At 44.3% G+C, this 21,453-nt stretch overlaps 1 protein-coding gene across 3 annotated transcripts in view; it reads left to right on the top strand.

Moving 5' to 3' along the window:
• Positions 1 to 21,453, top strand: part of WDR7 (WD repeat domain 7) — a 301,241-nt gene that overhangs the window by 45,612 nt on the left and 234,176 nt on the right. For 2 of the 3 annotated variants that reach the window (XM_060236131.1, XM_060236130.1), the window contains exons 15-18: positions 871 to 959; positions 5,431 to 5,520; positions 13,781 to 13,899; positions 16,928 to 17,051. In XM_060236131.1, coding sequence (XP_060092114.1) covers positions 871 to 959; positions 5,431 to 5,520; positions 13,781 to 13,899; positions 16,928 to 17,051 — 422 coding nt within the window. The remainder of the gene's footprint in view (positions 1 to 870; positions 960 to 5,430; positions 5,521 to 13,780; positions 13,900 to 16,927; positions 17,052 to 21,453) is intronic. The other variant, XM_060236133.1, reaches the window with a different exon arrangement.

Below are 21,453 nucleotides of genomic sequence, written 5' to 3'. Positions count from 1 at the left end.
GAAGGTGGATGGCTGGGAGAAAATGAAAAGGAACAAAGAGGCATGAAGGAGATCCCAAGACCAGTAGGGTAGAGAGGAAACACCCAGTATTTACATTTATTTCCATTTGTATCCTGCCCTCCCCACTGAAGCAGGCTCAGGCAAACAATGTTCCCTCTAAGCTGCAAAGTCTCGTGAGCAACAGTTTTGCTTTGTGAGCTCCTGGCATTAAAGTTGTGAGCTACTACGTAAATTATTGTGCTCTGGGGTCATCCTTCCTGAGCTAAGACAAAAATGTGTGAGCCGGAGGCTGAAAGTCTGTGAGCTAGCTCACACTAAGTCAGCTTAGCGGGAACACTGGCAGCAAACAAGGCCAGTAGGCCAACCAAAACTTTAAAACCAGTAAACAATCATAAAGGTAAAGGTAGTCCCCTGTGCAAGCACCAGCCATTTTCGACTCTGGGGGTGACGTTGCTTTCACAACGTTTTCACGGCAGACTTTTTATGGGGTAGTTTGCCATTGCCTTCCCCAGTCATCTACACTTTCCCCTCAGCAAGCTGGGTACTCATTTTACCGACCTCGGAAGGATGGAAGGCTGAGTCAGCCTGAGCCGGCTACCTGAAAACCCAGCTACCACTGGGGATCGAACTCAGGTCGTGAGCAGAGGGCTTCGACTGCAATACTCAGCTTTACCACTCTGCGCCACGGGGCTCCCTGAACAATCATACAAAACATTAAAGCGCTATAGTAGTGATGGCGGTACTGCAGTCGTCTTCATCACAACATTCACTACATGCACTGCCTCCAAAGAACTCACTTAAAAAATATCTCCTGATTTATTTATTTATTTTTTTACGTGTTCCGCTTTTGATGATGATTCTTATTTGCAGACCTCCTAGGCCAGGGACTCCTGAGCTCGCTAAAGTGAAGGTGCCTGTACCACCTGCCAGTCCAGCATCTCAAGGGCTGATTAAACAAGGTAAAACATCAAAGGACAGATTCATCATTTGGGCTGTTATTTGTCTTGGATTATGTCCTCTCTCTCTTGAGCCTTGAAAAAAAAAATTGACCTCTGTATGAGAATTAGGATGATTAAAACTTTAAAACAGTATCACCAGACACAGATTATTGCGGCTGAAAAGAGGTTGAAATGTCTGACTCTTCTGACGAGAGATTGCAAGCTGTTGCAGAACTGAAGGCTGACTTGCGCATACCCAAGGTGGGCCCATGGCAGCCATGTTTCTCACAGTGCCTGTGTCAACATCCAGGGGAGTTGCCGTAGCTGTGAGGTGGTCCTGTGCTTCCACGCCTGGGCTGGCTTTTTACCAGTAGTTTACCCCACCCCTCCCGCCCAATTTTGCTACTGTTGCTTTTGGGCTTAAAACATTGATCTGAGTTCAAAAGAGAACGTTCAGAAAGCATAGTTCATGGCAGTAGTGCTGGAAGTCACCTAGTTCCAGCACAAAACTCTTGCTTCTGCCTTTGTAGTCAGACTTGTTACCAAAAGTTTTCCATTCTGCTTCTAAAGTGGTGGTGGTTGGAATGTTCACCTATTCAGAACGAACTGTTTCTGCTTCATTGCAATAGCTTATTCTACCACAGGAGCAATGGCTAGCCTGCAGAAGTGGGTCAGTTGCCAAGCATCTATCCGCGTGCAGTGACCATGTCGAGTCCTCAGAAGTGACCATGTCTGAAATAACATCTGAATCCTTGACTTGGCCAATGAGCTTTTGCATTATTCTCCCCCACCACCTTCTGACACTTTTAAGATAGTTTTATACCACTTTTCCTTATAGCTCAAAACAGTTTTTGTTCTGATGTTTGGGCAAAGAAGTGGTCCGTCCTTGTAATCCCTTTACTACTAGCTGCTTGTCCCAGGTGTAATGAGGTCCTCAATCCATGGCTGGTGGAAGAGTCACATTTGCAGTTGCCATCAACCAGGAGGAGCCATGTTCCATTCCAACCCTGGAATGAAACTTGTTCCCCAGGTTTGCTGCAGCTTTCCCATTCCTCTGGCAGCAGCCATTTCAAGGTGAGAAGCCACTGCCAACCCCAAGCCCTACAAAGCAAGGGCCTTGTCCACTGGCCTGAAACATGAAACAGTCACCACTAGGAATGGGCACAGAATGCGAAAATGGTGGCTTGTTTTGTTTTGTGGTTCATTGGGTTATCCAGTTTGGTGGCTCCTTTTGTTTCATGTTTGTTTGTTTGACTTAATTAATCACCCCACTGAGACCAAAGCTGAGCTCTGGGCAATGTACAATGATAGCTAAAACAATAAATAATACCAGATTTCAGATAAAAGCATTTCCAGAACGATTTGTGATTCCTTGGTTTCGGAAAGGCGTGGAATGGCCCCCAAGAAGGCTGGAAAGCGCAGGTGCACCTCAACGTGTCCAGCATGATGACATCACCTGCAAGTGATGTTATCACCAGGCACATTGCCACGGGGATGCTCTGTCACTCAGGAAAAAACTCTATGATGACCATAGAGTAGGTTTTTCCCCAAGTGATAATGTGTCCCCCCCCCCCCCCGGGCAACATGTCCGGCACAATAATGTCACTTCCAGGTGATATCATCATGCTGGGCATGTTGTGGTGCGCGAGGAGGATCCCCCACCAATAATGACATAGACGAACTGTCCCCAAAAACAAGCCGTTTCCTTTTTATTTTGTTCACAACACCCATTTGCCAAATCAATTCACAATGAACCGTGAATCAGCCATTTTTAACACAAATCGCAGTCTGTCCTTCAATTCCTGCTCATGCCTAGTCGCTACATTGGGGAAGAGTGCTCATAAGAGCCATGTCTAGGTGAGGTAACTGTATTAGTCTGTCTGTAGCAGTAGAGAAGAGCAAGAGTTCAGCAGCGCCTTAAAAAACTAACATTTGTGGCAGGGGGATGAGTTTTCCTAAGTCGCTGCTTATCTGAAGAAGTGAGCAGTGACTCACGAAAGCTCATGCACTGCCACAAATTTTTGTTAGTTTTTAAGGTGCTGCTGGTCTCTTGCTCTTTTCTACTGCATAAGAGCCGCTGAGAGAGTGTCACTGGCTTGTTTTGTTCTGATGTGATGCTAATTTGTTTTTTTAATTAGGCGCTGGTATTCTACTACTCACTTAATATATAACCTTTTTTGTATCCCACTGCACTGATTTAAACAGGCAGTAGGTGCACATTGCATTGGGGGCAGTTGCACATTTCACTGCAGATGTTCCTTTTTCAAACTCCAGGCCTAGAAAAGCCATGAGGACTTGGCATCTTTTGTCAAATCAAAGTTATCTGTGTCCTGCTCCCCCAGTTTGGTGTAGTGGTTAAGTGTGTGGGCTCTTATCTGGGAGAACCAGGTTTGATTCCCCGCTCCTCCACTTACAGCTGCTGGAATGGCCTTGGGTTAGCCATAGCTCTCGCAGGAGTTGTCCTTGAATGGGCAGCTGCTGTGAGAGCCCTCTCAGCCCCATCCACCTCACAGAGTGTCTGTTGTGGGGGGGAGAAGATGTAGGAGATTGTAAGCCGCTCTGAGTTTCTAGTTTTCTTCTTCATATAAGCAAGACAGTGGTTGTTCCTGTTGGAGGGAATTTGTCACTCAGTATGCTTACCAATCTCTTCTCTCAGGGTTTTTTTCCCTGATTCCCTCCCCCCATCATTCACACAGCACTTTGATCTGTATTTGGTCCACATGGAACCCACAACTCTCAAGACAATCTTTCTAAGATGGACAGAGATTGTAGATTGCTAGTCCAAACCCCGAGGCCTTCTGCTGGTGGTTGTTTGAATGTCATAAAAATACCATCTAGCAGATACTTGTTCACAAATGCCTGACTTAGCAGGGCTGAGTATTGTTTTACTAAGGCCGGGATAATAGCTTGGGATTTCGCATACACATTTGCCTTCAAGGTATCACTTCCTAGAATGCATTTTAAATTTACAAATTTTCTCGCCATCTCTGTTTCCCAAAGCATCTCTCACGGTGAGTTTCTGCTGCCATAAAACTTCGCAGCTTGCAATGCGGTTAACATACATCGGAGAGAGGAGGGGAGTGATCAATTCATGTGGGTTTTTATTTTCAGATGGCCAGAGAGCCTGGTGCTACTGAGTATCCAGCCAGCTGTTACTTTCGGTTACCCTGATGGATATAAACAATGACAGCCAGAGAGACGGTTCTTGTCCCTCACTTGCCCCCATCGCAAAGGAGCAAAGCTAAAATAACAAAACACTAAACATCCACCTCTTTGCAATTGCCAAGCTTGCATTTCTGGAAAGGCCCATCTTTTATCAGCATGAATGTTTCACCCGCTCTAACACCAATAAAAAAAAGGGGGGGGGGAATTGAAATTCACAAAAAAAAAAAAATTGAAAAACGTGATCTAGTTTTACGATGGCTCCCCTTAACCGCTTTGCGCGTGCCACCATAATGCATTTGCGTGGAAATCATGGAAGAAGTAATTTTGATGCAGATGTCTTAGAGCGACAAAAGAAGTTCACTGCATGAAAACCAAACATACCATTCAGGAAACAATGGTTAATCTGTTCAGGGCGCCTGAACCTATTGTCACTCCTCTGCAGAATAAAGGAAGAGGATTAATTTGAAGATGCTTGTGCATGACATATGGTAATTCTCTGGGAGAAGGAAGTGGCAGCTAGTGACCTCTAAATCTTACCATTGACCTCTGGTTGTAGAATGGTGTGTGCCATAAGGTCTGCCCGTCCTTTCATATGATAATTTGATTCATGGAGCATTAGCGAAACTATAAAGTTTACTGCGGCCTCTGGACTGCCTCCGCATGATAAAATAAGGACCCCTGCCGCCATTCAGAAAACGGCCATCGTAAAACTGCAGAAATTTTAATTTGGCAAAAACTGTTTTGCGCAATTAAGTTTTAAGTGGCTTCCTCACCAGAAGTAGTGGAAGGGATACGCATTAAATCAATCCCAACGTGGCCTTTAGGAGATTAGTTTTCAAGGTGGTTTTATTCAGTGTGGCATTTGAAAGAAGCTTCAGAGGTTGGGATGCTCAAAATTATGTTCAACTAAGTCACTTTTTGTTGGTGGGGGGGAATGGGAGTAGGGGGTAAGTATGTGTATTTAATGTTTTCAAAATTTGTAGTTTTGCATAATCTTAAGGGTAGCCATAACAGTGGCCAAAGCATGACTACAAAGAGGGTTGTAGTTCCCCCGCCCCATCCCCCAGTATAAAACAAGATTGTTTGGTGTTCCGGGGTATAGTCTAAGTAAGCAAACGTCTCTTTTTGTTCTACGACTAAGTTTTCTGCTCCCGACACATTTCTTGGAAGGTGACTGTAAGACGATTGTTTAGTTTAAAAATAGTCCCAGAGATACTTTGTTCTTTTTTAATTTACTAACCAGCTCTTTTTTCTTTCTTTCTTTCTTTTTTTAACTTCTGGAAACGACTGCCTTCATTATCCTCTTTATTTCTGTTTCCTACTCAAGTTGCTCCCGCTGTTTCTGCTAGCACTGAAGCTGATCACTTTGGCTCTGACTCTGCTCCTCCTTTACATACCTGTTTCTTAGTAAATGAAGGTATTCCTTTGCCTCCGTTTCTGTCTGTCTACTTGGCCTCTTTTTTCCTCTTGACTAACTTGCTCTCTCATTGTGACGTGCCTCTCTTAATCTGAACATCCATCCACTTTTGCCACACTAAAGACAAGCTTCACTTAGCAGCCCTTTACTTAGAACTAATGATCAGTTTTAATTTGTTGTCCTCTGCCTTTGGGTCAGATCGGCTTAAAAGGCAGAACGACTATATATCACATAAACAGCCAGCTAATCCAACTGGCAAAGAAATGTATAATTAACATATTAAGTTCTTTAAGTTTGTTTGTTTTTTCCCGCCCTAACCTCTTTTAACTTGGGGGGGGGGGAGAGAGAGGGAGAGAACAACCACTTCCTTAATGTGCAGTCCTAAGTAGGGTTAACCGATTGACTTAAATATACTTAGGGCAAGCAGCTGTTTAGGATTGCGCTGCAAATGCACCTATTTTTTGCAGAATTGGGGTTTATGCAGTTTAACAAGTGGAATGTTTTGGGAACCTAGAAGAAACATGAATCACTACCTTTTTTGCATGCTGGGAAAACAGGTTTGCTTATGAATAAAGAAGATATTTTTCAGTGCGAGTAAGGTTTTGACCTTGTTTTGACAGTACGGGAAGAACAGCCGTGAGCCAGGAGGAAAGGCAGGGTATAAATATTTGAATCAATAAAATAAATAAGAAGCGAAAAGGGAAAAGGGGGTGGGTGGGATTTGGGAGCGCTTTTCTTTACTAATGCAGCGTTGTGCTGCCTGGCTCAGTTTTCCCCTAAGCCCATGGTACTCATTGTTAACTGGTCTACAGTCTGTTACAAGATCATTACTTTTGACAACCTTAAAGACTAAAAGAATAATCTGCAGATGAATAAAAACTCAGCATTTATCCACTTAGCCTCATTTACTTCATTGGAAACGAAGCTGACTCTGAGTAGATCTGTCACTTTAAGTGATTGTAGATCACACTGTTTACAGCCTATTTTATATATATTTTTTTTTACTGCCCTTGATTTATGGAGAGGCTTTCAATTATTTGTGTAAATTGTCCTCATTCAGAAAGAGAATGCCGTTCAGTCTATTCAATTTTCCTTTTGCACGAGAGAAACAAGCAATTTTTTTTCCCAACAGGTAACACAAATTAGTCTAATGGCTTGGGCACACATTGCCTTGTATCCCTTAGTTGCCACACTGAAAGAGAATGGCTTCATTTAGCTCATGGGGAAAAGACAAGCCTTCCTCTAAAAAAGAATAATTGAGGGGAAAAGCAACCATCCAGTCTACTTCTAGAGAGATTCAAGAGCAGGCAGCTTTTCCCACATGATAGAGCTAGTGCAGTAGCTGTGCCAAACATTCTCTGGTTTTGATTTCTCAAAAATCCAAATTTCAGGAGGGTGAACTTTTTAAACTTCCTATCCCAAGTTATGCAATTAAAAACAAAACAAAAAAACCCAGCCCACCCCCTCTTGGGTAGCCTTGTTCCCACTTACCTTGGTGGCACCATCTTTCTCCCTGTTACATTTTCCTCCTCCTCCAATTAGTTATAGGGGTGGCTGCACCCTATCAGAGATTTCACAGTGGGTGGAATGTCATGGCAGTACTATGTTGCGAATCAGATTTATTTGCATGACTATATTAGTGAGAGCAAAGAAAGCTTTTGTAAACAGATACGTGAATGTTTTTGCAAGGAGGTCCCAAAAGTTGAAAGGGGGGGGGGGGAGGAGGTGCATTACATTGGCACATGCAAAAATATTTGTAAATAACAATCTGTTACTTGGCTTGGGACCGTATATTGAGAAGAAAGGTTGGCTTTGTAAACATCTCGCTAAATATAAATGAACAAGTTTTTGCCTCTGTTCTAGCAGTATTCTGCTAAAAAGATATGGAGGGAGGGGAAATGTAATGTGTGCGCAAGCCTGAAGCAGCTATATTTTAACTATTTTTAATAAGATCGTATGAGATAAGAGATCTCTTTGGTTTGTATGATTTAACATCTGGCATACAGAGATTCCGGTTTGGAACCAATACTTTATCTTGTTGATGGTGAAACAAAATCAGTGTGTTTTGTTGTACTGTGCTGTCTTGTTAACTGTTTTAAAATTGTGTGGATTCCCCCTCCCCCCTGCTTTGTGTGGTGTTAAAGGCTGGTGCTTTGGTTTCGTTGGTTGTAGAGGAGTATTTGCTTTTTTCTCCTGCAGAGCTTTTGGTGGCTTGCCGTCCATGTTTTAGCTTTACATATTGGCTGCAATCCTGCATCTAACCTGCTTACATGTAGCATGTAGTTGATAGCAGGGCTGGAGAAGTCCTAGGAGCATGGCTGCCAAGGTGTCTGAAAGATTGATGCTGGTACCGAACAATTGTGTCACTTCTATGTTATTGTTCATGGCTTCAGCCTAAATAAAATTGATACTTTTTCTGAAAAGAATTGATTCCAGTGCTTAGGAGTTATTTTTTTCAGCCTTGTTTCTATGGCATTGCATATGCAGAACAATTCACTGTGCACTTGGATCACCAGTGCTGGGGCAGATAATTCTGTACTTCTGCTACTTTTCATGTACCCATGGAAAAGGGGGCACTGTACACAGGGCGAGAATCATTCCTACCTTCCTGTACGTTGCCTCTCTCTGTTGCTCATGGCAATACACCAGCGCCTTGGTATTGCTCATACAGGGCATTGCCTCCTATTCACTACACTGTAGCTGAGTGTGGCATGGCCTATAGGGTTTTGGATGCAGGACAGGATTGCTGCCATTGTGTGCGTTTTTCATCTCTGTGCATAATTGTGTTGTGATAATTCTGTAGCATGAAAACAGTTAATTGGTTGAAATGGAACAGAAGAGGTGAATTTTTTTTTTATAATAACACATGAGTCTTGTAGCCAATGCGGTGAGAGACACATGTTTAAAAGTGGTATCTATGTATATTATACATTGCATTATATTAACTAGTGTTTGAATAGTATGTGGTCTTGCTTGGGGATTAAGACTAGGTATGGTGATTTTTATATGCATAGCTAAAGAGGTCTGGCTGTCCTCAACTAGAGGCAGGACTTTTTCAGTCCTGGCCTTGACCTGGTGGAACTCTCTGCCAGAAAACACTAGGGCTCTGCAGAATCTTTTACAATTCTGCAGGGACTACAAAGCAGAGATGTTCCGCCAGGTTTTTGTTTGAGGACAGAGACGGCTGCTGTCCTCAAACACACACACACACACACACACACACACACACACACACACACACACACACTTAAGCGTGGGAACTGATCCCAATACCTGGAAAGCAGAATTACAGCACACTATAAAGTATGTTCATTGAATAGCAACTGTTTTAAATTACCTGGTTTTATTGATTTTATGTGTACCTCTTGCTGTACACCGCCTAGAGCCCGGCATTGGCCGGGATGAGGCGATTCATAAATTTAATAAATAATAATAATAATAATAGTGTGATAAATCACTGGCTAAGGAACAAGGGGGAATATAAGGAAGAAAAATATATTGGTATTCCTCTGGTATTCATGTTGACACACAGCTGGTTCGCTTTTCTATCTGGTATCACCAGCAGTCTTTCGATCTCAAACTTTTTTTTATAGCTGCAGTTCACCAATTTGGAAGGATTTTAATTGGGGGAAATGTGATGCAACAGGAGACAGGATGCTGGACCGTTGGTCTGATCCAGCAAGGCTCTTCTTTTGTTCTTGACCTCATGCCCCATTTTAACTTTCTTATTTGTGACTTGCTTGCTTGCCTGGAGTCTGGAAAACAGTTCAGTTTTTGCGCACTCATCCCCCACCCCCATGAATGTAGGAGTAATTCCTTCATCCCATGTTGTCTGAAGGCTTTGTATCCTAAAGTTACAATAAGCAGCCTCCTGGAGATGAGGAAAGGAGAAAGCAAAAGACAACAAGATGTAAGATTATAATAAATGCAGTTAAGCTTCAGTGGGCGGGGGGGAGGGGTGGCATTGTTTGTACGGGAGGCTTACTCCTTCAGGGCACTCCCGGCCCCAAAGATTGAAGGTATTGAGTGTGCCGGCCTGGCGTGGGAGGCTGGAGAGGGGTTGGCGGTCTGGCTGGTGTACCGTACGCCTAACGCACCAGCCAGCGCCTTACCATCCCTACTGGAGGCGGCGACGGGCTGGGCGTTGGAGCACCCAAGGTTGATAATCCTGGGTGACTTCAACGTCCATGCTGATGACCCGTCCTCCAGTCAGGCGATGGACCTAGTGTCTTCCATGGCGACACTGGGACTCTCTCAACTTGTTGTAACCCCCACTCACCAGGCTGGTCACATGTTAGACCTGATCTTTGCGGCCGGGGTTGTTGTGAGCGATATAACCGCCAAGGCGGTGCCATGGTCGGATCACTTTGCCCTCAAGGCCCGTGTAGACTTGCCTCCCCAAACCTGTTTAGGCGAGGAGCCTATTATGGCTCGCCCGCGGAGCCAGATGGACCCGGAACGGTTCCAAATGGCTCTGCGGGATCCCTGGCCCTCTGGCACCTCTCTCGATGGCCTGGTTGAGTCCTGGAATAATCGGCTCTCCAGAGCCATCGAGGAGATTGCACCTCGGCGTCCTCTGCGGCCTCGGACTAAGCCGGCTCCGTGGTATACCCCGGAACTGCGCCGGCTGAAGCAAGGCCTTAGACGGCTAGAGAGGCAATGGCGGCGTACCCGCGACGAAGCGACTAGAACATCTTATAGGAAGTTTATGAAGACCTATGAGATGGCAATCAAGGCCACAAAGAAAACATACTTTGCGACCAAGATTGCATCTGCAAATTCGCGCCCAGCTCAATTGTTTAGAATAATTCGGAACCTTACTTCATTGCCACAGGGCAACCCAAAAGCTAAGGAATTGGAGATAGGCTGCGAGGCTTTTGCGAAGTTTTTTGCAGATAAGGTCCAATCGCTCCGCCACGACTGCCCCGCCAATTTAGACGCAGTAAGTGAACTTGAGGCCCAATGCGTGTCTTCGGATGTAACCTTGGACTGCTTCGACCCGCTCAGCTTGGAGGAAGTTGACAGAATTCTTGGCACTGCACGATCCACAACTTGTGATCTGGACCCATGTCCCTCCTGGTTAATTAAGGCCTGCCAGGAGGAATTGAAATGTCCTATACGGGACATTATAAATCGATCTCTTTCGGAGGGTGTTTTCCCAACATCTCTGAAAGAGGCAGTGGTCCGCCCTCTCTTGAAAAAAGCTACATCAGACCCGGCCGTATTGGCACATTATCGGCCGGTCTCAAATTTGCCCTTTTTGGGCAAAATTATAGAGAGGGCTGTGGCGTTGCAGTTACAGGATTTTCTGGAAGACGCTTCCACCTTGGACCCATGCCAGTCCGGCTTTCGCCCGGGCCATGGGACGGAAACAGTCTTGGTCGCCCTCATAGATGACCTCCGGCGGCAACTGGATCGGGGCGGCTCGGCGGTATTGCTGCTGCTCGACCTGTCGGCGGCGTTCGACATGGTCGACCACCGGCTGCTGACCCGCCGCCTCGCCGACGCAGGAATTCGGGGGCTAGCCTTACAATGGCTCTCCTCCTTCCTTGAAAATCGGGGACAAAGGGTGGCAATTGGGGGGAAGCTGTCTCAGAGACACCCGCTTCATTGTGGGGTGCCTCAGGGGGCAGTTCTCTCCCCGACATTGTTTAACATCTTTATGCGCCCCCTTGCCCAGCTTGCCCGGAGGTATGGGCTTGGTTGTCATCAGTACGCTGATGATACCCAGCTCTATCTATTGATGGAAGGCCGGACTGGTGATGTCCCTACAAATTTGGACCGGGCGTTACAGGCCGTGGCTGACTGGCTCAGGCTGAGCGGGCTGAAGTTGAATCCAACGAAGACTGAGGTCCTTTGCGTGGGTCGGGACGGACCGGGGGGGGAGATTACTCTGCCAGCTTTTGACGGTGCGCCACTGACACCAGTGCGCAGGGTCAAGAGCCTGGGGGTGCTACTGGAATCCTCGCTATCAATGGAGGCCCAGATAGCTACCACCGCAAGATCCGCCTTCTTCTATCTCAAGAGGGCGAGGCAGTTGGCTCCCTTCCTGGAACGCGACGACCTAGCAACTGTGATCCACGCAACGGTCACCTCAAGACTAGACTACTGCAATGCCCTCTACATGGGGCTGCCCTTGTGCCGAACGCGAAGACTTCAGGTAGTGCAGAACGCAGCGGCCAGGCTGTTGATGGGACTACCTAGGTGGGAACATGTGCGGCCGGTGCTGCGGGATCTGCATTGGCTACCGGTCGTCTACCGCGTTCGGTATAAGGTGCTGGTTATTACCTTTAAAGCCCTATATGGCCGAGGACCTGCCTACCTCAGGGACCGCCTCTCCCCATATATCCCCAGGAGAGCGTTAAGATCTAGCTCCCAAAACCTCCTACAAATCCCTGGGCCAAGAGAGGCTAGAATGAAGATAACTCGGGAGCAAGCCTTCTCATTAGTGGCCCCGCGCTGGTGGAATCAACTCCCAGAGGGGGTGCGAGCCCTGCGGGACCTGAACCAGTTCCGCAGGGCTTGCAAAACCTCTCTTTTCCAACTCGCATTTGAATTAGGACCAGACTAACTTGATAAAATCATTCTAACTCTAGCCATCTTATGTTGTAACTGAAGCTGATAATATGTAATTGTGACATCAGAAATTATAGCACCTATTTTTATGTATTTTAATCTATATATGTAATTGTATTGTATTCATAATGTTTATCTGCTTTTAATTGAATCATGACGTAGTCATGTCTGTGAGCCGCCCTGAGCCCGCCTTTTGGTGGGGGAGGGCGGGATATAAAAATAAAATTTATTTATTTTATTTATTTATTTAAATTGATGTAATGATCAGGGCACGAGATTAAGGTGCAAATACATGCTACAGTAAGTTTAATTTTATGTCTTCCCTGTTTAAGGCTGCCTCCATGTGGAGGTTTTCCTTCATTTTGGATTTCAAACTAGAGTGCTGCTTTGGAGCATCTATGCAATCTTGTGTTGTAATCATCCTTTCCATACCTTTCCCAAACCTGCTTTTGCTATGGTCTTTTGGGGAAGGTGCACATTTTCAGAGGTCCTGCTTACAGGGGCACCTTTTCCCTTCTGTTAGCTCCTGGCATCTGCTATGTTTTTCATTTGCCACCAGAGGGTGTCTTGAGCTTTTTCTTTCTTAAAGCTATAGCAATTATTAATTGGTGGGGGGAGAACCCGCCACGGCGGGTGGGATTCAAGAACTTTGGCAGCTGATGGAGGAAAGCTAACTGAACACTCCCATGTAGGAAGCTCAGATGCCTCTGTGCGTGGCTCCACATCTGCAGCAGTGCACCGATGAATACAAAATGGAGAATCCTCACTGTGTGGATGCAGCCTTAGTCTGAAATATTCTTTGTGAGTGAACTATGATAAACCCTGATAGTCAGAATGCTGTGAATGTTAATGAATAGTGTGGTGTTCAGTTACCTGTGTTGATGCTAGGTTTACATGTTTAAGCTAAACTGAAGTCTAGTACCACAGAGACCAGCAAGATTTTCAACGTGCGAGCTTTCAAGAATCATAAGAACATAAGTGAAGCCGTATTGGATCAGGCCAATGGCCCATCCAGTCCAACACTCTATGTCACACAGTGGCCCAAAAAAATTATATATATACACACACATATATATACACTGTGGCTAATAGCCACTGGTGGACCTCTGCTCCATATTTTTATTTAACCCCCTCTTGAAGCTGTCTATGCTTGTAGCTGCCACCACCTCCTGTGGCAGTGAATTCCACATGTTAATCACCCTTTGGGTGAAGAAGTACTTCCTTCTATCCGTTTTAACCAGATTGCTCAGCAATTTCATTGAATGCCCACGAGTTCTTGTATTGTGAGAAAGGGAGAAAAGTACTTCTTTCTCTACTTTCTCCAACCCATGCATAATCTTGTAAACCTCTATCATGTCACCCCGCAGTCGACATTTCTCCAAGCTAAAGAGCCCCAAGCTCCCTTTGTAAGATACAAGTCAGAACAGAGATCCTTGAGTACTTATATCCGGCTGCTGATTTTGCATCCGGAGTACCTTCTGTGCTAACCCCCTTTCCACCTCCTATTGGAATATAAGGACTCAAGGATCTGACTTGTATCTGATGAAGGGAACTTTGGCACCTGAAAGCTCATGCCCCAAAATCTTGTTGGCCTCTAAGGTGCCTCCAGACTTGAATGTAGCCATTCTGCCGCACACCAACACGGCCACCTTCTGAAACTACGGTCTAACCTGTATCTTAATAGGATGGAGTCAGCTTGCTGCGATGCACTGCGTTATGCTTCCTGACTTGCTGGGCCTGGATAAATTTAGACCGCCTCTCCTTGAAATGTTGGCTCGCAGATGGCAGGATCGATGCTTGGAGGTACAGTTTTATTGAAGGCGGAGGGAGGGAGGGAGGGAGGAATGAATCTGTTGGCCAATAATGTGGTGGGGGGATTTTTTTTTTTTGTATTGAATATATTGTTCCAAGAAAAAAAAATGTAATATAATTCTGGCTTAAAGGTTGGATTTATATATAGGTATATGCAGTTCAATTTGCAGGTCAGTTTTGCAAAAAATGGAGAGTTAACATCCCAGCATGACATCCGTATATTGTAGTTTAATGGGAAGCCAGACTTTCAGAAAGGAGGGGGGTGGGGTGGGGGGTTAATGCAAAGGAACAGGATGCATCTTTCTGGCCACTGGATGTCGTCATTGTTCCATCAGAACATGGAGGTGAAGCACTTTGGAATATAAAAAGCCTCCCTTTCCAAGAAGCTGCAGACCATTTCAACCAATTTGGATTAAGTTGTTCATAGTGTGTTTACTTTTTATGCTTCAGCGGTTCAATAACGGCTGCAATTTTATTTTTAATCCTTTAAAATATTCTGCTTAAAAAAAAAAAACCCCAGACATGTAGAGCGCCATACCTTTTATGCCACTGCCCCAGAACTTTCATTTCTTCACTGTATAACTATTTCTTGAAATGAGATTCTGATATACAGCACTCTATGCATGTATTTTTTTTTGCATGTAAACATGGGCATTTTTAAAAAAAGAATGAGAATTAGCTGGTTTCCCGTAGTGCCATTTTAATGTCAACATTTGCTTCAGTTGGTGGATGATGCTAGATGAAAAATTCAAAGATGACATCCATGTTTGCGTTGGTTCCTATATTCAGTTTTGTAAGAGCCATCTTTACCCTGGTAAAGAAAATGGCCGTAGGCTGGGAAGCTTCTTGAGCCAGTTCTTAGGGGGAGGCTGCAGAGTTGTTGACCGCAGCTCCACTAGTCGGCAAATGAGGTTGGCACCTACTGTTTTTGATAAATGGCTGTCTGGCCTTGACATCGCTTCTGTGCTGTTGTGGCAAAAAAAAAAATATGTTGATTGTGCAGCTTTAAAAAGAAATATATGAGGAGCAGACCTGTGACATTTACAGTACAATTTTGAACCAGCGCCTCAGCTTAATTGAAAATCTGCTGCTGGTTTTGTGCAGTTTCCGTGGTGTTCTGTGGTGCATAACAGCAGAGGAAGTCTCTGTGTTTGTATCCTGCCTGATGTCAAGAGCTTGGGAGGGTAGGGTGGTTTCTTGTCACTGGGGGAACTTAGCAACTTCAGCTTATTTCCTCATGCAAATCAAACTGATGGGTAGTAGTTAGAGAAGAGAATGGCTAGGAATCTTAGATGCTACCGGGCCTTGAATTCAGTAGGAGTAGGAGCACAGCTCCTGAACCTTTCTGAAGGTTCCCCCTCCTCCTGCTCTCCTACCTCCCTTGTCCATTGAATAGTAGGTGCAGCTGCATAACAATCCCTGGATGAGCTTCACCACCTATTTTTCTACAAACACCCCCCCCCCCCCCCCGGATGCTATATGCAGCTTAAGAGTCCCTCCAACTACTTTCTATCTTGATAAAGGTTTATTGAAAAATTTGAATTGGAAAATTGTTTGGCGAAATTTTCCAATGTCTTGATTACAGAATGATTTGACATGTACATTTTAAAAAGCAGCACAAGTTGATCTTATGGCAGCAAATACTTGAAGAGCAGGAAGTTTAACTGGGAAGGGGGGGGGGCGGGAAATTAAGTCCTTTTGGCTTAAATGCTATGTTCAAACAAATTGAAAGATTGATGTAGAAATGATTTCCAGCGGAATACTACCTCTAGAGAGTAAAAGACGATTTTGCATATGCAAGGTACATCTTGGACCACTGAGAACTATTGACACGCTAATTCTAGGATGTCTGAAAAAAAAGTTAGTGCCACATCAGATTGGTAATTATAGTATCCACAGCTTTTTTTGTAGCAGGAACTCCTTTGCATTTTAATAATGTTATAATACTTTTATCATGTTTTGCAGATAGTTCTTATGGATATGTATAGTTATCCCTTTTGTTTAAGACGTTGGCTTTTGCCGTAAATAAAATCTGTCTTGCATATTGGGCCGCACACCCTTGATGCAGACAATCCTCCAAGAGCTTAAAGGACTCTAAGTACAGGGCCTAATGTAAGCTCTTGGAGGATTGGCTACATCAGGGGTGTGTGGCCTAATATGCAAAGGAGTTCCTGCTACAAAAAAATGTCCTGAGTTATAAGGCAGCTTCATGTGTGTTCATGATCAGGTAATACTGACCTCATTGGATCAAGGGTAAGCCAGCTTAGTGTATGTTCATGTGAGTCCCTGTTAGTGAAGAAGATGATGATATTGGATTTATATCCCGCCCTTCTCTCTGAAGAAGTGGCGCCATAGCACAGAGTGGTAAAGCAGCAGTACTGCAATACTGTGGTCTGAACTCTCTGCTCATGACCTGAGTTCGATCCCAGCGGAAGCTGGATTCAGGTAGCCGGCCCAAGGTTGACTCAGCCTTACATCCTTCTGAGGTCGGTAAAATGAGTACCCAGCTTGCTGGGGGAAAAGTGTAAAAGACTGGGGAAGGCAATGGCAAACCACCCCGTAAAAAGTCTGCTGTGAAACGTGAAAGCAACATCACCCGAGTCGGAAACGACTGGTGCTTGCAGAGGGGATCTTTCCTTTCCTTTCCTTCTCTCTAAATCAGAGTCTCAGAGTGGCTCACAATCTCCTATGTCTTCTCCCCTCACAACAGACACTCTGTGAGGTGGGTGGGGCTGAGAGGGCTCTCACAGCAGCTGCCCTTTCAAGGACAACCTCTGCCAGAGTTATGGCTGACCCAAGGCCATTTCAGCAGCTGCAAGTGGAGAAGTGAAGAATCAGATCCAGGTCTCCCAGATAAGAGTCTGCGCACTTAACCACTGCACCACAGTGGCCAACATTACAGTTGGTTTTATATCATTTCCTTCATTCCTCCCCTCTGAAGTTATTTTGAAAAGCTGTTTAGTCCTGCAAACATACATGAAGACTCTTCGACATGCTTTTTTTTTGCTTGGATTCGCAGGTGAGAGAAGCTGCCCAGGCCTTGCTGTTAGCAGAACTGAGAAGGATTGAACAGGCAGGCAGGAAGGAAACCATTGATCTATGGGCTCCTTACTTACCTCAATACATGGACAGCGTTATATCACGTAAGTATTTTCTGATGCCGAACCTAAACGTGCTAAAAAAGGAGATTCTGTTAAAATAATTAGGGATGTTAGTAAGAATGAACGAAAAAACTTGGTTTGATTTTGCAAGAGTGAAAAAGAGAGAGGCCTGTAGCCACATCCCAAGCTATAATGATTGTCAAATAAAGACTGACAAATGGTAACAAGAGGGGCAGTGCGGTGCTGGCATCATACCCCTGTCACCCTTACTTTCTGCCATCCCAGCAGCATGTGTAGGGTCTGCAGCACTAGTGGCGACAGCTTGCCTCCTGATGTGACATGGCATCATTGTGCAAGGCTGTTGCATGCTGCAATAATGAATAAAGAAGCATGGGGCAGGACTGGGTGTTGCCAACCCCCAGGTGGGGCCTAGAGAGCTGCTGAAATTACAGCAGGCCTCCAGGGGACAGACATCAGCTCCCGTGGAGAAAACGGCAGTTTGGGAAGCAGGACTCTACAGTGTTCTACCCCACATGCAGTTGGCTTACACTGAATCAGACCATTGATTCATCAAGGTCAATATTGTCTACTCAGTGGTTCTCCGGGGTCTCAAGCAGAGGTCTTTCACATCACCTACTGCCTGGTCCTTTTAAAGTGGAGATGCTGGGGATCAAACCTGGGACCATGTGCATGTAAAGCAGAGTCTTTTCCACTCAGCCACAACCCCTCCCCACAAATTAATATTGTCAGGAGTTGGATTCAAACCTACACCTCCAGGAGAGACTGCAATCTGAATGCAGCGCCTTAGACTGCTTGGCCATCCTGACACTCAGGTCCTTCCTCTCCCCAAACCTCCTCTAATGTCCTCCTCTAATGGCTTAGTGAGGAGAGCCATCTGCTTCAGGAGTGGTGTGCCTCCCACCCGTAACACAGCGCATATTTGTGGGGATCCCAGTGCTAAATAATTCGTAGATTACTTGATTCTGGGTTGGGGTTTTGTACACAGCAGAGCATCTTCCCTCACTGCAATCTGTTGAAAGCAAGTGAGCTATTTTGTTGCTCAGGTGTTAACGAAAGAATGGGTTTTCGATATTTTTTTAAGCATCCAGTCAGCTCTTGCAGCCAGTAGAAATGGAGATACCCAGAGCTTTTTTTGCAGCAGGAACTCCTTTGCATATTAGGCCACACACCTCTGATGTAGCCAATCCTCCAAGAGCTTACATGGTTTTTAGTACAGGGCCTACTGTGAGCTTCAGGAGGACTGGCTACATCAGGCGGGTGTGGCCTAATATACAAAGGAATTCCTGCTACAAAAAAAGCCCTGGGGATATTGCAACAAAAGAGCAAGGGTGGGGGGCATCAGCATGTAAGGATTTGATGCTGCAGTGTGGGAAATGGTAACTGCCCAAAGAGGTTTAACGTGGTTTAAGAGTGGCTAATGGTTAGGACCCTAAGAGCATTTTAGCCACCTTAGGGTCTGTGATGTCAACTTATGTTGTTAAATTTGGTAGCATGCTTCCTGCCATTAGAAAAGCTTAGCTAGCCTGTGGCATACCTGCTGTTTTCTAAACAAGCAAGATTTTTTTTTCAACAACTCCAAAATTAATGTCATTCACTAACGCTTACATCAGAAAATATTGAACAAGATTTTGTATCCAGTTCCACCACCCCTTCTCATTTTTCATGATTTACTGATAGAAGACATACCATGTGGTGTAAAACCAAGCTGTATCTAAAACGGATCTTTGTAAAACAGCATTGGTATTGCAAAGTACACTGTAAAATATCCTTTAGAAAATCTTACAGAGCCTTCTAAAAACTGTGACCAATACAGAAAAGGCCCTGCTCTGAGCTCCAGCTATCTGACTAGAAAGTACTTAGAGGGGATTCTCCTGTAGATGTTAAAGCATTTTTGCATGTTTGCAGTTTAGTTACTGGTCTTAATTCAGTATGTGTAGAAATGTATGTTTCCCCTCTTACTGGATTTGTATGACTACAACTTTGGTTATCCACTGCATTCTACCTGCCTTTGTGGACAGCTATTATTTGGTTCTTTAGATAAGCTCATGCAAGTCACTGTCTCAATTTTCCAATTGTTTGCAAGGGTGGATCCAAGTATATTTGCAACAGTTGAATACATATGAGTGCCATTTATACTTAGGTCAATATTTTGAATTAAGTTTAGTTGCATGTCATCCTGCTCCCTACCTTTTGGTTTCTTTTCTTGAACCCCTGAACATAGCTGTCAAATGTAACCAAAATATCCATCTAGAAATGAATGATGTATGTCTGTGGAATCATATGAAACAAGCTTTTAACTTAGTTTGTTTTGCTTTTATTGGTGGATTACAATTTGTTTATTTCTAAGAGACATTTTTATGACATGAGAAACGCTTTACCCAAAGGAATTTAATTTCCTTTCATCAAGAGTGCTTTGTATCTTAAATGCCAATTGATTTTTTTTGAAAGATATATAATGATCCTGTTAAATCTTGAAGAGGATATATAATGTAGCTTTACATGTTGTGGAGTGTTGTCCCCAAGAACAAGTTTGAATACATACAGCCTTAAAATTTTGACTTTAAGTTTAAAATTATCTTTGTTTGAATAATTAAATTTAAAAATTGTATTAGATATTACATTATGATGATAAGAGAGCCAGCAATAATTTCTTTTATATAAAAATGTTTGAATAATTGGGGAAATAAGTGCATCTGAATTAATTTTTGTTTATTTATACCCCATTTTTTTTTCCTGGGGAGCCAAACTGGCTTCCATCCTTCTCCTTTCCTTAGGGTTGCCAGATCTGACTCAGGAAATATCTGGGGGGTGGAGCCAAAAATTTTTCCCATTCCCTATAAATAAATAAAATACAGCAGTGCAGTTCCCCTAAATATAGTCTTGATTTCCTCATCCTCTTTTTTTGCCTACCCTGGAAGCTGCACTTCCACTAAATGAAAGTGAAATTTGTCATACCCCCACAAGTCCTCTTGTCAGTCTTTGGAAGCATTTCCAAGCATGGCTTTTTTAAAGAACACACACACTAATAAAGCATCCAAAATAAACAGAGCTTGCAAGCCTATTCTTTTGTGATCTCACTGGGGCAATTTATTCACAGGAGTTGCTGAACATTTGTGGCAGAGGATGAACTGCTCATTTCGGCTCAACCCCGGCAACAAATTTCGTTAGTCTTTAAAGTTCTACTAGACTCTTCTCCTTTTCTGCTTTTCATAAAGCCATTTTTCTTGGTGACAGACAGATGAATTTGCACCAGCTTGATGAGGATGATATTGAATACAAGATGATAGTAATGACTGCTCCAGAAACGTTTCAGAAATTCTTAAAGCTTTGTGCTTGCACTATGTTAGCCGCTGTTGGTGCTTTTAGTGCCGTCATTAGGAACACCATGTTCCCCGTCCATTTCCATGTCCCCAAATTAATCTGGTGATGGCATTTCTTAAGTTCCAAACACTGCTCTTCCTCCAGTTATACCACGTGTGACAGATTATGTGTGCTCAAAATTAAACGCAATCTTCAAATTATGCCATTAAGGGTAGCACAGACAAACCATCTCACAGGGGGATCTAGAGACATTTACAATAAGAAACGTTCAATTTAAGACCGTTATGAGACATGGTAAAGTAAGTTTAACTATGGTTTCATTTTTACTTTCAAAACTCTCCATTGCCTGGGTTTGAAGAATATCACTAAATGCTGTTCTTGGTCCTTATCTGTTAGCACCTGTTATATCCCCCATGACCTTTGTTCCTCTGGCTCTACCACCCTCAGCCATCTAAAGATCTTTTGTTCCTTCAAACGACTTTCTCCTTTTCCTTCCATTGCTGCCTTTATGCCTCTTAGAATGCCTCTGTTATGTCTCTTGCTCCCCCGCCCCCAATTCCTCCTCAAAACCCACCTTTTAAATACCTTTTTTGAAACAGCCTCCTTTCCCTCTGTAAACCTAAGCCCCTCTAGCGGGAATAAGTGCATGCGTTGCTTCTTTTCTACTGAATTGTTGTTTCTCTTGTGTCCTTCTACTTCATTGGCATTGGTCCATCAAGAACAGTATTGCCTGCTCAGACAGTTATTTGGCTGTCCAGGGTTTCAGCCAGAGGGCTTCCACATCATCTCCTACTTCATCCTTTTAACTGGACCTGGTGGGGATTGAACCTGGGACCTTCTGCATGCAAGGGCTCGAATCGCTAGAAGGCAGCTCCGTGCGTTCATGTGACGCTCTTGTCTGTCCGGGTCTTTGGCACCTTTAGGCAGACTTGGACTGTAAAGGTACCTGCAAGTGTTCCACCACAGGTCTCAGTCAACAGACTAGGTGTCCCAGCTCCCTCCCCCCCCATAAGTAATATGAGATGCCAAGTATTGTCAGCTGTGCACTGCTGATGCAGTGGAGCTTCCTACCTCCTGCTGTGTATCCACTGAGCTCCCATTT

Source organism: Heteronotia binoei, chromosome 4 (genome assembly GCF_032191835.1).
Source record: "Heteronotia binoei isolate CCM8104 ecotype False Entrance Well chromosome 4, APGP_CSIRO_Hbin_v1, whole genome shotgun sequence".
NCBI classification, from domain to species: Eukaryota; Metazoa; Chordata; class Lepidosauria; order Squamata; family Gekkonidae; genus Heteronotia; species Heteronotia binoei.
Note: the sequence above shows the minus strand (reverse complement) of the source record. Positions and strands in the feature narration are given on the sequence as shown.